Here is a 15,697-nt window from a genome sequence, read left to right on the forward strand (position 1 = left end):
TGACTCGCGTATTCCCTCTGCTGAATCCCAGGCCCCGTGCTTGGTCGGGAAAGGACCAGATGAAGACATCACGGCCCTGTGCCCCGGAAAGCCTGTGGTCCCCCCGAAAAGTCTGTGGTCTAGTCGGACAGACAGAGCAGCACACAGAGCGGAGGGCCCGGGGGGCCAGGGGTCTAAGCTGGAGGGGTCCCCGGCCCACGGAAAGGGCGTCTCTTCACCACACTCACCGGAGAGCCTCAAGGCCTGCCTTTCAACCTGGCTGGGCACCAGATGGGCCACCGGATGGGCACTGGATGGGCCACCGGATAGGCCACCGGATAGCACCCTTGGATGCTGAGTGCTCTGAATCTGCTGTAGCGGGATGGCTGGTACAACCCGTGTGACTTCACGTGGCGGGGCGGACGGTGCACCTGTCCGCGGGGCCTCGGTGGGTAACGCCGGGCCCTTATTTTCCCATCCCACCTCTTCTTACGTCCTGGGCTCCACCTGATGTGTTTCGCACCCAAAACAGACGCAGAAAAGTCACGCACCTTCCGGTATGAGTCACCTGCCCGTGTTCCCATCCCCTCTCCAGACCACAGCTGCTCTTGAGGATTTCCTCGAGGATGCAAACTCCCCTCCCTACGTGACCGAGCCTCTCCCCGTCCCCCGGAGCCTTCTTTGTCCATTCTGAAAGTCATTCATGCTCCGTGTAGGAAACTTGGAGTATAAAGGAAAGAACAAGCCGAGATCCGCTGTTGCACCTTCTAGTGATTTCTGTTCTCTGTCTTTAAAAGTCCTCAGAGGCACCAGTTCTGAACCCTGCCCTGAAACCAGTTCTGGTTTTACAAGACATTCATGTTTCTGCAAGTCTTCATGCAGCCGGGTTTCAGTTCTGCCAGTAAATACCGAGGTTTTAGCCAACTTCTCGCTTCTCTGAGCCCACTCTGGAATCTATAAAATAACCGGGGCACCCCAGGTCTCTAGAATCCCACGGTTCCTCTCCCTCCTTCTCCCAGCACAGAACCATCAGCGTGCTCACTGTGCAGATGTGTAGGAGGAGGGGAGAGAGAAGGAACCAGAAATAAGGAAAGCCCTGGGTTTCCAGGTGGTGTCTGACGAGCCAGGCGGCCTCGGACAACCGTCATCCTTTCCTACAAAATGACGCTGCACAAAGGAGTCAAGACACATGGGACAAGCTTCCTGCTTCTGGAATGCTCGGAACCAGGAGACACGCTTGGTGTTGTGGGAGCATCATGGCCTTTGGAATCCGGAGACCTGAGTAGGAATTCCAGCCCTGCCTCTCTTGAGCCATGCGACAGAGCCACTGTTGCAGACTTTCTAAGCCCTGGGATCCCCGAAGGGCACCCATGGGGAGATCCTGGAGCAGTTTCTCGTGTGGGAGCAGTGGTGAGGGCACGTGGGCGGGGACCAATGGACCTGCTTCTGAAGGAGAGGGTCGTGGTGGAGGCTAGTATGGGCCCGAGACCGCTGGAGGCCAGAGTGGGGAGGGACCCGGACAGCTCTCCGCGTGTGGACAGGACATTGATTTTCCCACGCCAACAGGGAACCAGTGTTCTACCTCCATCCAAACCACTCACCCTCAGCGAATTTCTGCTCATGGCCCAGGGCTCTGCTGGGCAGTGGGTATGGCCACACAGGTTCTAGAGTCCCCTCCAATGTGAGCTCCCGGAGCCCAGATTGGCATTAACCGGGGGAGCGAGAGAAGGGTCCCTCTGGATCCCGATACCTTAAAGCGACAAAGCTTAACTTGCAGAATTGTGCCCCAAAGGGCGAATTTTACTGCATTTCAATTATATCTTAATTTTAAAAATGAAATGAGCAAAGAAACAACACCCCACCCCACCCCCAGCCCCAAAACAAAGCATTCCAAGACCTCTTCCAGAGAGAATGCACATTTGCTGGTGATCTGTAGACGTGTCACTGCTCCGCCTGGGGATCTGAAGCACATTCCATGCTGTCTAATTTCTGTTTGCCTGCCCTGTTATTAACCCCTCGGCTCTGCCCTCACCCCCACCCCCGGCAGCCCCGCCTCTCCCCGCTCCCCCGCCAGCCAGTCTCTCTTTCTGGAGATCTGCAATGCAGCGTTTTGAAAAGATGCTTACAGCTGGGAATATGACGGCCCCGCTCCCCAGGAAGGAAAACTGCAAATTTTGTGTGTAGAAAATAAAGGCCTCCCTCTGTGCTTGAAATAATCACGGAGGGTGTGACGTGCACCACACAAGGCTCCGAGGATTTTATATGAATTAGTCTCTGTCGTCCTACCTGTGAGTTAGGCGCTATTAATAATCCTCATTTTAAGGTGAGGAAATGGGAGGCCCAGAGAGGTTAAGTAACTGGCTCAAGCAAGGTCACGCAGCCTGTAAGTCCTAGAGCTGGGGTTTCAACCCATGTTGCCTGGCTGTACAACCTCTACCCCCATGTGTGTGATTTATAATGTGTATGTTCATCATTGGTAAGATCACATAATAACATTAAGACAGTGACTGTGTCTACTACATTCCCAGCCAGGCCCACCCTGCTGAGGACCAAGATCATCCCAAGCCCCCAGAGCCTTCCCTCTTAACCCTCCCTTCCAACTGACCGTGTGCTGGCCTGGAAAAGGGACTAAGGCTACCTAATTTACATCTCTTCCAGATCCCTTAGGAGTATGTGGACTGAAAGGAGTCTGCTTTAATCCGAGAAGTGGCACTGGGCTGATCCCAGAGCCATCGCTCTGTCTGGGGTGTTACTCTCTGTACTGAAGGATGAGCTGGACGTCAGGCATAGTTTCCACACGCTGCGTAACAAAATTTAGGTGGAGAGGAAGTGGCAATGCTCCTTAACAGGACAATTTGCAAAGACCCGAAGGCTTGGGGTCAGCCCTAGTTTTCAGGTGTCCTGATGCCCCTGAGGCCAATGACACAGAGAGCTGCATCTCGGGTGATGGGAGCCCATGGGCCCAAGGACTCCATTCTCACTTGCAATCCTGAGGGGTTGCAGGAGGGCACTTCCAAGATCCCTTGATGATACTGTCAAATCAAGCTTATTGATGGATTTTGAAATGTAATGACAGCTTATGACAGGTCCCACGCCAAGAGAAATGCCAACGATAGCAAGGTATTTTCTGAAGGCCAGTGTCCCTATGATTGCACTGTCCAATGTGGTACCACTCATGACGTGTGGCTATCGAAACTTAAATCTGAATTAATTAGAATAAAATAAAATACAAAATGCAGATCCCCAGTCATCCTAATTACCTTGCATGTGCTCAATAGACATACGTGGCTTAGGGCTACTACCTGGACTATGAGGAGCCAGGCCGATTCCAGCACCGCAGAAAGACCGATGGGCCAGGACTGGTCTAGAGCAAACTTGTGTAGCTCCCTCCTTCATCACGAATGCTACCACAGTTGGTGAAAAGGACACTGCTTCTCTCATAGCTGTTGAGGGTTATGGTCAACTGAGTAACGGTTCCCAAAGATATGGGGTCGCCATCCCTGGGACCTGTAAAGGTACCTTACATGGAAAAAGGGTCTTTGTAGATGTGGTTAAATTAAGGCTCATGAGACAGGGAGATTATCCTGGATTATCTGGGTGGGCCCTAAATGCAATCATCCCTCAGGGGACAGGAACACAGGACACTCAGAAGAGGAGGAGGCAGGGTGACCACACAGCAGAGCCTGGAGAGATGAAGCCACAAGCTTCATCTTGTGATGAACATTGGCCGCCTCCAGAAGCTATGAGAAGCAAGACACAGATTCTCCCTTAGAGCCTCTGGGGGCAGGGTGGGGTGGGGAGTCCCAGCCCAGCCCACACACACCTTTGATTTCACACTTCCGACTTCCAGAAATGGGAGAAAATAAATTTCTTTTGGTCTAAGCCACCAAGGTTGTGGTAATTTGTTACAGCAGCAACAGCAAATTCATGCAGGGGTTCAATTACCGTGTGAAGCACCGGGAGCTCCTGGCACCGAATGCTCAATAAATGTTATCATTATTATTTGAGATTAATACACACTGAATGTATCCAGTCTGCAAATGGTTCTAGTTAAAAGGGAGGCCAGTGGTGAGCTAGGGCAGTGGGCGGCCACATCTGAGCAGGGGCTTGGAGGGTATGAAGAGGGATGGAAAGTTAGGTAGAAGGAGCTGGTGCTTCCTTGACAAGCAACTGAAGCACCCACCTACCGAAACCGTGTTCCCAAGATGGCAATATTTGACAAAAACAGCTATTTTGATTAGTTCAGCCTGGACCAAAGGACCCAATAAACAAAACCTTCTGACTATCCGGAAGGTTCTCAGCTCCTGGAGCCTAAGTGTTGAACGAAGGGAAAAAGAGCACAGGAAGGAGCATCAAGGTGAATGCAGCAGGGAGCCTGGAGCCTCCCCCGCCCCTTGTCCTCCACTCCCCTGGGTGGGAAGGAGCCAGAAGAGTAACTAGGGCGACAGGGAGAGAGAATCAGCCACATCTTTACCATGACTACATATCCAAGGAAATCCAAGAGAATCATGTAAAAAACTAACTAGAAATAACCTGAGAGTTCATGTAGCTGATGGTGCAAATTCTATACAACGTACAACTGACAACTTGGGGAGTACAGTGAAGAATATTGTAGTAACTCTGAGGGGCGGGGGATGAGGGGGATTGCACCTGTGGCGAGCGCCGCATGATGGACAAGTTTGTCCAGTCACTATGTTGCACACCTAGCATGATATTTTATGTCAACTACATTCCAGTAATAAAAAAATATGTATGTAAGTAAAATACATAATAACAGAATATAATAACAGAAAATGGTATCTGGAGAAAATCTCATTGAAAATAGGAATATACCTACAATATCATAACATCAACAAGGAATTTCTGGGGCCCAGGTGTTCCATCTGCACTGCCTCATTAGCCACCCTCAGCCACCGCAGGTGGCAGGTGTGGTGACCGCCCGGTGCACGTGGCCAGGGTGGGGCTCGGAGGCACCCAGGGCACGCAAAGTGGGCGATGGCTTCTCAACTGCCGTGTGATTTCTCTCTTTCTGTGTCTCTCTTCCTCTTTTTTTCTGGCTTTCTTTCAGGCCAGTGAAAAAATCAAAGGCACACGATAACTGAGAAGTCAGTATCGTAATAATGTAACCGAAACAGCTTTAGTATCAGTAACACAGGTGACTTCCTTTTAGAAATTGCTTAAAAGGGTGACGTCACAGAGCGAACCATACAGGACAAGACGGTTCACAGAAGAGATGCTACGGACAAAACCCAAAAGAGTCCGTCCCCCTCCCCCCCATTAATAAGATGGATTCAAATGGAAAGATTACCAAGAGGATTTTTCTTTTATCAATTTGGCAAAAGATGAAAAAGACTGTCATCGATTCATCCACTAGTACACCTGTGCTCTAGAAGGCTAAGCAATCATTAAAAACATCTTCTGGAAAATATTTTAAGGGCATGAGAAGACCCAATGTTAATTTTCAAAAAATTAAAAAAAGATTCATAGAAGTGAAATTAAGTACCTACGTGACACAAAAATGCGGAAGGAGATTCACCGAGAACTTTTACAGTAGTGACCTCGGCCTGCCGAGATCAGGAATGGTTTTAATTTTCCTCTCTAAACCCTTTCCTGTCTCATGCATTTTCTACTCAAGCATGTGCTGCTTTTAACATTGGCAAAACACGATTCCTTTAAAGTATTTCAAAAAATGACTTAAAAACCAAGTCCACTTTGGCAGCTCTAAGTATTGATTAAAGGAGCCCAGAATACGTATTCTAAATGGTGGGAGCCTAGATTAATTGTAACTTCTGGTAACCTTTCAAGCGGTCATTGTGTCCTCTCAGAATTTAGCCTGAGGACTGAGTTTTATGTTTCAAAAGATGGTTTTGGCTTTTTATTTGTCTTTGATTTGAAAAAGCAAGGAAAAGGATTTTATCAAAGTCCATCAGATGAATGTAATCCAATTACGAACATAAATTTGCAAAAAATAAAAATAAAAAATAAGAAAAAGAAAATAAATTTGCCTTTGACCCGATGTTACTTTATTTTTTAATTTTAATTTTTTTTTGTATTTTTTTATTGGAGTTCAATTTGCCAACATAGAGCATAACACCCAGTGCTCATGGGGTGACTGGGTGACGGGCACTGAGGGGGGCACTTGATGGGATGAGCACTGAGCGAAGTTACTTTAAAAAAGAGGAATCTTTATGTCTTTGCGAATGATACCCAGCACACCTGTGGAGCTGCTCTAACTTGGCCTCCAAACCCTCAGGTCAGTGACGTTGGGATGAAGTGTTCTCGAGGGACTGGCCAGCGAGGCCTGGGTCTCCAGGGGAGCCTGCAGCCCCTGGCACGATGGAAGGGGCCCCCCCAGCATACACCAGGGCCTGCCTGGGTCTCCCGTGAGCCTTCCAAAGACACCTCACATTTACTGCGAGCCTCATGTCTCCCTATTCTTTTATCAAGGATGATCTCCAAGAGTATAATGCAGGCATCACATTAGCCTACTTTTTTGAAAATTAGGGTTTTAAAATTTTAAATATTTATTTTGGATTATCTCAAATGGATTGCTTTCTTTCTTTGCTTTCTAATATATTTGTAATGAGGCTTTTTTTTTTATTATAAAAATACTTTTTTAAAGAAAAGACTCCCAATAGCACAGAATATAAAATAAAAAGTAGTATCACCACACCAGTCCCCAGACGTAGCCATGCTAACAGTTTCCAGTGTATCCTTCCAGAAATTTCTCCATGCACATACAAACATGTTTAATAAGTTAAACATGTGTATGAATATGTGGGTGTGTGTGGGTATATTTTATAGATTTCAGCTTATTCGGGGTTATAACTGTACACGGTGCTTTCGACTTGGTTTTGTCACCTACCAGTAAATTGGACTTTAAAACGTAAAGCATCGTTTCGTTTACAGGAAATGTATTTGTGGAAACCTATTCTCTGCAGCCCTCAGAGAAGGGGAGGGACGTTCCTGATGACTGGGGTTCGTGAACACACGGTGTATCATTCTCACTATGTGATTTCATCAGAAGATTCATTTCTTTCGAAACTATGCCTTTCCGCCTAAATTTCCACGATCGCCCCCAAATCACCCCAAGTATATTTCCTCTGGACACAATTATGTAATTGGATAAGAGTGGAACGCTGCGAGACCGTGGCTTGGCGGTTCACTGCTTACACGTGGAGTTCATACACCACTCCCTTCTCGGCTCCAGGCTTGTCCTCACCGGGCTTGCCACTGACTGGGGGAGGGACACGTGAGTGAGCACGTGGCTACAGCACCATAGAAACAGTAAAGGCCTAGTGTAGAGGTCTAAGCAACCTGTGTTTCTTCACAGCCCCTTGGGGGGTAGGTGTGAGTCTTGTCCTCAGGGTACAGATGGGAAACCGACCCACCGGGAAACTACATGACCTGCCCAAGGCTACCCACTGGTCTCCAGTCTGTGTTCTTAATCATTATGCAAACGTTCAGGGGCAGGAATGGTGGGTGCAGGGCTAGTCGGAACTCAAGCAGGAGACAGGGAGGAATTCTGGAGACTCTTCAGGGACGGTTTTCATAAAGAGTCTCAACTTGAAAATGAAGGTAGTGAGGCAGAAGAGGGGTAGGAGGAAGCAAGAGGAGATGGATGAGTGAGGACACTGCCTGAGTCCTTGAGCCTCAGCCTCTAGGGCTCTTGATGAGGGAGGAGGTGAATGCTGAGACCCTAGCAGAACTCCCAGAGTGGCTGAGTAGAATCTAGGAACATCTGGGCTGTGCTTCTCTTCCTGCTGTGGGCAGCATGGTGGATGGGGTTGGAGCTGGTCGGATGGCAGTGAGGAGGAGGGGACTCAGTCAGTGAGGGTCTGAAGGAGCCTGCCCATGCCCCAAGGCTTGGGCATGACACCACCTGTGCTCCTGGGGGACGTGGGGTTCCCAAAAGAACCAGCATCCCCGCAAAGGTGCACTCAGAAACAAGAGGCCAGGATTGCGGGTGCTCAGTACTGGGGGCCTGTGGCAGAAATCACAGAAGGAAGCCCTCAAGGACCAGGTGGGATGGCCACCCTGTGTTGGGCCAGATAACTCCACCGCAATCCTGTGGGACCTGGCCAGGGCATGGACAACAGCACGTGCCCAGACATTGTTCACTCATTATCCAGCCCCCAGTGGTTGGCGTGAGGGCTTAATTTCCCTTTGTCGTCAGATGCCATAAGGAGAAGAGTGGTACAGTACTCTTGAGAGGCATTTGCATTGACTCCAAATATACTCAAAACAGACAGTTAACCTGAAAGGGACTATTTCAAACCAGAAGACAATGAGTACCTATGATGGGCAAAGCTAAGTTTTTCTTAGTCTGTGAGCAGAAGAGGGGACAGTTCAAGGATGGGAAGTTAGTGATGGGAATACTGGGTTTTGATATTTGGATAACAGAAAAACAAGCTATTTAAGAACTAGAAAACACTGATATCTTTGCTGATATAACACCATTACATTTTAATGGGATTATATATAATTAATATATATATATAGACACATAAAGTGTACAGTTTGATAAGTTCTGACTATACCCATGAAACTGTGACCAGAATGGAGGGCAGACAGAACAAGATGGAGAAAGGAGAGCCAATGTGCACATATATGCCTCCCTCTCTGTTAAGAGCTTTATTTACCTCGTTATGATCATTCTTGGCACAGAAATAATACGAGCATTTTAAATATCTTTTCATTGAAAATGTCCCATTTTGCTATAACATATCCTTGACAACAAAGATATAAAAAGAAAAGCTCACCAGTTTAATCAATTTTGAAGGTTTAAAAATCATCAGGATTTTAAAATTGTATTTGTATAATAAAGGACAGAACTCCCCAGCTGAAAGTGATTAATTGCTATATCAAACATTCATAAAGTTTGTGATAAAACTTAAGTGTGATTGAGGGAACAGGACATTTGAATCCCATACAAAGTTACCGCAAGAGGGTATATGATGGCTGAGATGTTTCTAAATTGTTCTAAAAGTAACTGATAGATAGTTGATATCTATTGCTGCATAACATGTTATATCAGAACACATTAGTGACAGAAACAATGCACGTTTATGTGGTCATTGTTTCTGTGGGGAGGGACCAGATGTGGATGCACTGGGTTCCCCTGCCTCTATGTCTCTCACCAGGCTGCAGACCAAGTGTCAGCTGGGGCTGTGGTCTCATCTGAAGGCTCACCTGGGGGGGGGGGGCGGAATCCACAACCAAGGTCATCACGTGGCTGTGAACAAAAGTTAGTACTTCCCAGGCTGCTGGAGTGAGGCCCTTGGTTCCTTCCTTCATGGGTCTCTCTCCTGGCCAGCTCAATGCAGGGCAGCCGAATTTCTCAGAGTGGGAGGTGGGGGGGGGGGCAAGAGAGGCAGGCCAGAAGGCAGTGACACTCCATTACTTTTGCCCCTGTTTTTCCTTCAGAAGGATGTTTTGGGTCTAGATCACACTCAAGGGGAGGACATTACAAGGAGCAAAAGGTGAGGTCACTGGAGGTCATCTCAGAGGCTGTTCACCATGGTTATGAATATTTTTAATGTAATATTTTGAGAAGAAGTTTCATTTTTTGTTGCAGATAGTTACATTCTCCAGTTCTGATAAGCTAACCAAAGTTAGTATCTGAGCATCTCTGAGCCCAACGGGATGTGGCACATTACCCGTTAAACGGAACAGATGGCCAGGTCTGGGCCCCACGGCTCCCGGGATTGATCACTACAATCCACCCTCTTGTCTCTCCCTCTTGAAATAAAATAGATTTAAAAAATTTCTCTAATTAAATTTTCTACAAAATGTTTGTCCCACTGTGTAGAAATTTCTGTGTTCCCTGAGTGTTTGTTCTACTATGTGTGCTTCTCTAAAAATGAATACTTTCCAAAAATGCTCTTTTGTAAGCAAGCTTTAAATCACTTAACATTTCACTTAGGAGCATTAAAAAAGATGCTTCATACAGGAAGGCTTGGGGGCCTTGTCCCCAGAACTACTATCCACCCAACATTTCAAGGAGGCTCAGGGCCTCTGTGACAGGTCACAGATTAAGCAGCTGTCTCAGAGAATTCTGACAGAGCAGAGCTGTGATTGAGAATCTCAAGGCTCATGCAAGTGGAGAGGCTGACCAGACCCCAGAGGGGAAGGCCACAGGACCAGCTTGTGCCTGGACCCCTTGGCTCCAGACAGACCCTGACCCATGAAATCCATCCATGACATTCAATTCCATGCAATAATAGGAGCATCCTATGGCCCTTATTTTTAAAAATACTAATACCAAACACCAGCCCAAAAAGCAATCTCATTAAAAAAAAATTAGTTCCTGAATGCTTAGCCTTGACATTTCACTCTATTAACACAAAGCCCAAAGCTCCATGAATCTATATGGACATGCTGCGGTGCTTGAAAATATATAAGAGCCTCAACCTCTATAGAGGAGACGGTCAGGATACAGCTCTGTGCTGCTGGCATTTACCTGCATTCGATGAACCAATGCCGGATCTGGTCTTGAAGGTTCTCCTTGATATCTGGACCTTCTAGTAATTTCAGGTCATCCTTGATTGTAACCAAGGCTTCTTTGTAGTTCGTCTCGTGCTTTATCTGCATCTCATTCCTCAGAGAGGCCACCTTTTCAGCCTGGATGACTGTAGCACTGACTTCATTAAACAGAGGAGGTGGATTCTGAAAACACAAGCAAAAAAGGTTTGAGATCATAAAGGTTATTGTGCTGGTAAAGGGCATCGGACACCAATGAAGTATGTCAACATCTTTGATGCTGCCTTATCAAGGCCTACGAGAAATACATACAAAACAAGAGAATCAGATCTAAATCCGAGGAAGCGATTCACCACCATGGGGAGGAAAGATGGAGATCCCTTATTACTGTTTCCCAGAACCTGGGGGGCGGAAGCTAGCTTGAAAAATGTATAGTCAATACATGATGAAAAAATACTGTTCAAATTCCAGAAAGTAAAGCTTTTGCAGATCTTCAAGGTTGATGGGAGAGCAAAGAATATAGAGGAAGAAAGTATTTGAAGTGAGACTGGTGAAAAGTTTGGGTGCTCTGATTTCAAGAAAAGCTACCTCCAACCCAACTCTGCAAACATCCTTTCTATTGTTAAAGTTCTCCCAAGTAGGAAATTCTCAGATGACCCCACACATTCAGCACATTCGGTGCTAACATCTTTTTGTTAGAATGTTTTCCTTCAAAATCTGTTGGTTAGCAAGTCAACAGAAGCTGGCTATTAAGCACCAATCAAATGCACAGCACTGGTCTATCACCAAACGTCTCTAGGCGTGTAGCAGGAGAAAACACAAAATCACTTTGAGGGGCGCCTGGCTGGCTCAGTCAGTCTAGCATGGGACTCCTGATCTGATCTCAGGGTCGTGAGTTCAAGCCCCACGTTGGGTATTTTCTACTTAAAAATAACAACAACAAAACAAAAACAACAAAAATACAATCCAAGTCATTTTGAGACATAATTCTCATTCTCTAGAATCTCCAAAGAAATGGAGTTGGCAAGAGAAGAGGAATGTACCACATAGTAGGGAACAAGGTCAGATAACCTAGACAACCACAACATGGGTTTGGATGGACATTGTGAACTGGAAGGGACTTGGAGAAGGCAAACAAGTATGAGGTGGTGGTGCCTCTGCAAGCTTAAGGACTGTTTCCTTCACAGATAAAGGATCTGGGCTCTAAGAAGAACAGAGTCAGCCCCGGCCCTTTAGCAAATGAAGGGCATATTGAGTGGTGTGCTGGAGCCAGCCCACGACAGCTCATGAGAGCCAACTGACACATTTTCTAGAATTTTGCAAGCTGGTAGTTAAATACAGCCATTTTAAAAATGCTAAGTTGCATAAACTTACAATCAAGCAAATTATATTACAAAGTTCTCCATACTCCAAACTCATTACTTCCTAATTAGTTTGCTGGGTCTTAGTATATCGTCAATGTTCTTGATGTTCTTTATGTTTGTTGTATCTCTACGGCGAAAATACTATATGATGGTGTGCCAGGATGCCTATCTTCCCAAAGGGGTTATTCCCGCTACTAGCTTGAATGGGCCATCATGGGAATATCTACACCATGGAAATTAGCAGATGCTATTTAAATTTAACCCTAAGTCATTCTGATTTCTCAGTTTACTCTTCATCTTTCTTGTTTTCATTTTGCTGAAATGTGCCCATGAGTGTAAGAGTCACAGTGGATGCACACTGCCGTGAACCTTCTCAGTGCTTGCCTTTCTGACGTGCTCCTTGGGCCCTTCCCACCTGAATGGCACCGTGGCAGCTTCCTTGGAGGGGACATCTAGCATGCAGAGCCCCCAGTGACTTGCTCCTGCTTTGTCCTCAGAGCTCTGAACGTTTATTGAAATGCGTCTAGGTGTGGGCAGGTCCTCACTCACCATATTCTCCCTTTGGTGGGTCCGTTCAACGTAAAAAATTATGTTTCCATCTGTGAAGATTTCCCTTCTGTTACTTCCTTTCCCCCTACTTCTCTCTCTGCAACAAATATTAGATAAAATGCCAGGCCACCAGAATAATCTCCTGCAACTCTGAACTTTTGTCTTATATGCCCCATCTCCCCTTTACCTACTTGCACTATGTTATAGGTGGGTTCTTGAGCTTTATCTTCCAGAACTAATTTGGTTTTCAGGGATGTCTGGGAGGCTCAGTGGTTGAGCATCTGCTTTTGGCTCAGGGCCTGATCCCAGGGTCACCAGATAGAGTCCCTATCCTGGCTCCCCACAGGGGCCCTGCTTCTACCTCTGCTTATGTCCCTGCCTCTCTCTGTCTCTCATGAATAAATAAATAAAATTAAAAAAATTCGTTTTCAGTTATGTCCATTTATTATTTGGGATTAATATTTAATATTTTTTGGGGGAGGGGTTATTGTTTTGCCTTTGCGAGCCTTCTTTTCATTTCCTTGGAATTCTATCTTATTTATAATATATTTGCTCCTTTCTTGTTTTTAGTAGTCATTTTGTTTGGGGACTTTTTTTTTAGATGCAACATATCCTCAAATACACTGGTGAGTCATTTTTTCCAAATTTTCTTTTTTTTTTTCTTAAAATTTGGGAGAGCTTAAAAATAAAATAGATTCCCAGTTTTATCCTGGGAGCGAGGAAGGATGAAGAAACTAGTAGTTTTGGAAAATCTTCAGATGATTCTGATAATTATCCAGGTTAGGGTTCAGTAACCTGTTGCCCACAGGTCGAACTGGACCCAAATGCATGTTTTTGTAAATAAAGCTATACTGGATCCCAGCCAAGCCCAGTCATTTACATACTGTCTGTGGCTGCTTTCACAGTCGAAGGACAGTGTTGAATGGTTGTGGCAGAGATTGTCTGGCCTGCAAAGCCTAAGTGATGACAAAGAAGGAGAAGGGGGCAGAGGAGGAGGAGGAGGAGGAAGAAAGGGAGGAGTTGTTTAATAGAAGAATCACAGAAGATGTAGATATTGTTTGCTGAGGAAGTACAGACTCACACTACAGAAGTGAACCCTCAATCCCTAAATAATCCTGTCAGGCAGGTATTTGTATAATACAAAGAAATGAACCAGAGAGGCTAATTAGCTTTCCCAAATTCATATGGCAGAGGCAGGAAACAACTCCTGGTTTATCTGACCCAAAGCCATGCTCTGGGGTTTGGGACAGAAGCCTGGGTGCAAGATGAGGCTCAGCCAACTGCTACCTCTGTGACCTTGTAAAAGTCAGTGACATGGTCGTGGCTCAGTTTCCTCGTCTTTGACGAGTACAGCATCAGATTGTGAAGACTCAGTGGAACACTGTACATGAGGCTCTGCTACAGAGCCTGGCCCAGAGGGACCCCTCAGTGCATTTACTGCCATTGTTATGGCGACTGTCACCATAAGGTCAGGTGTGCTAACGTCTAAGCGCGTGAACCCAGGGATGCTCGGGGCTACTGTACAAAGAAAACTGCAAGGATAAGAGAAAAACAGTAAAGTTCATCTCAAAAGCTTTGAAACAAATATAGGACAAAATTCAAGTATAGGACAAAATTTTGCCTTAGTTACAAAGGACACTAACAAAATTATAAATTGAAATCAATTAGTTAGAAAAAAGATATTCTTAAAGACTCAATTGATGCCCTATATCAAAATGAATTCCACATGAATGCAATACATAATTGTAACAAGTATGCATGTACGCACACACAGTCACACACCACACAATTTCCAAGAGATACTTACGAATCTCTGGGAATAATTTCTCGACTAGAAACCACACTTGAGATGCCATTAGAATACAGCACCCACTTAACAACACAAAGTCGGTGAAAAAGATGAAAAAAAATTATACATATAATATTTTAAAAATATGCCTTAGAAAGTCTAAGGAACTAATCCAATGATCTGAGTTCAGAATAATGAAAACGTACAACTTTCATGGTAGGAAAAAAAATGCTAAAACCACTTTAAAAGTGAATCTAGAATGAAAATTATAGGATCACTTGAAAGAACAATGTTAAGAACAAATGAAGTAAATTCCCTCCCTATGCAGGTGTTCAGGGCATGGCTATATTATGTATCTTGTGCCAAAACACACAGAGAGAAATTTTCTTTATCTAATCATTTAAAAAAATACCCAACTCTTATATCTTCCAGGTGATAGCGTTTGCATTTAAATGTATGAAGTGGGAGTTTATAATGCACAGAGCAATTTTTATCGGATCTCTCCAATGATTATTTTAAAGTTCATGGTTTTCATGAAGATGTTAAAATAGATCTCTACTGTGAATGACCCAAATTTCTTCTTTGTCTGTGATGAATGTGCTAAAGTGTTTTGAGGTCTTGCATCCATTTTCTGATCCTCTACTCTGTCAACCAATCGCATGCTATTGCTTTATTCCCAATAACGTTGCTCTTATGGTAATTCAGAGCGGATTTCTTTGGCAGATGTACATGGATAAACTATAGTGTAGCTGGTCTTTCCCCCTTTCATGCCCTAAAAAATGAAGCAATGAGTAAGTGGCTCTGATTTGGGTTTTGGCAATAGCTCTATGACACTATGAAGCATTCCTCCCACTTCCTAGCACTTCCATGATCTCCGAGTGGGCAGAGAAATCTCTCAGCTCTTGCTGGATTTTTCTAATGCGATGCTAGTGGCGTGGTGCTCTGTCCTCTGCATTCTCTTTCTACATTTCCTTGCTGATGTTCACATCCATTTTGGAGGCAGAAATGAGGACGTGACCATCCCATTGAACAGATGAGGACACTGAGGATCGTAACTAAGTGGCCCTCCCAAGTCATTCTACCTTAATGAAGAAGCTGGCAGGAAGGTTTCCAGATTCTTTCCGTTCTATGTTTCTCCTATTACACCATGCTGTGCCGTTAATATGTGTGTATTCATGCATGGTTCTTGGTATATAGACTTTCTCCCACAAAAAAAATACATTTGGGGTCATTTGTAGCTTCTTTCTCTAGTCGCTTTTGAATTTAAAGGTTATAATATATTTAGGTCCTATGTTAATGAGCAGCTTTTCCTTTGGGCTAAAACATCTTTTCCTCGTTAGCAACTTTGGTCATATGGAATTCAAATTTGTTAACTCACCGCGTAAACAGCAACTCATTTAAAAATAAATTACGAATATTAGAGGGAAATAGAGAACATGATAATACACTATATATTGAAATACATCAGCTGTAGAATAATGCATCTTAATGAAGGCTTCCCATGTGAATAAACCATTATATTTACAAGCTTTCC

The 15,697-nt window shown here is 45.0% G+C and overlaps 1 protein-coding gene across 3 annotated transcripts in view; it reads right to left on the bottom strand.

Annotated features, from left to right (window-relative positions):
- The window catches only part of IQCA1 (IQ motif containing with AAA domain 1), a 146,529-nt gene that overhangs the window by 98,941 nt on the left and 31,891 nt on the right, over window positions 1-15,697 (bottom strand). For all 3 annotated transcript variants that reach the window (XM_072796793.1, XM_072796792.1, XM_072796794.1), the window contains one exon: window positions 10,442-10,647. In XM_072796793.1, coding sequence (XP_072652894.1) covers window positions 10,442-10,647 — 206 coding nt within the window. The remainder of the gene's footprint in view (window positions 1-10,441; window positions 10,648-15,697) is intronic.

The sequence above is a fragment of the Canis lupus genome, chromosome 24 (genome assembly GCF_048164855.1).
Source record: "Canis lupus baileyi chromosome 24, mCanLup2.hap1, whole genome shotgun sequence".
In the NCBI taxonomy this organism is placed as follows: Eukaryota; Metazoa; Chordata; class Mammalia; order Carnivora; family Canidae; genus Canis; species Canis lupus.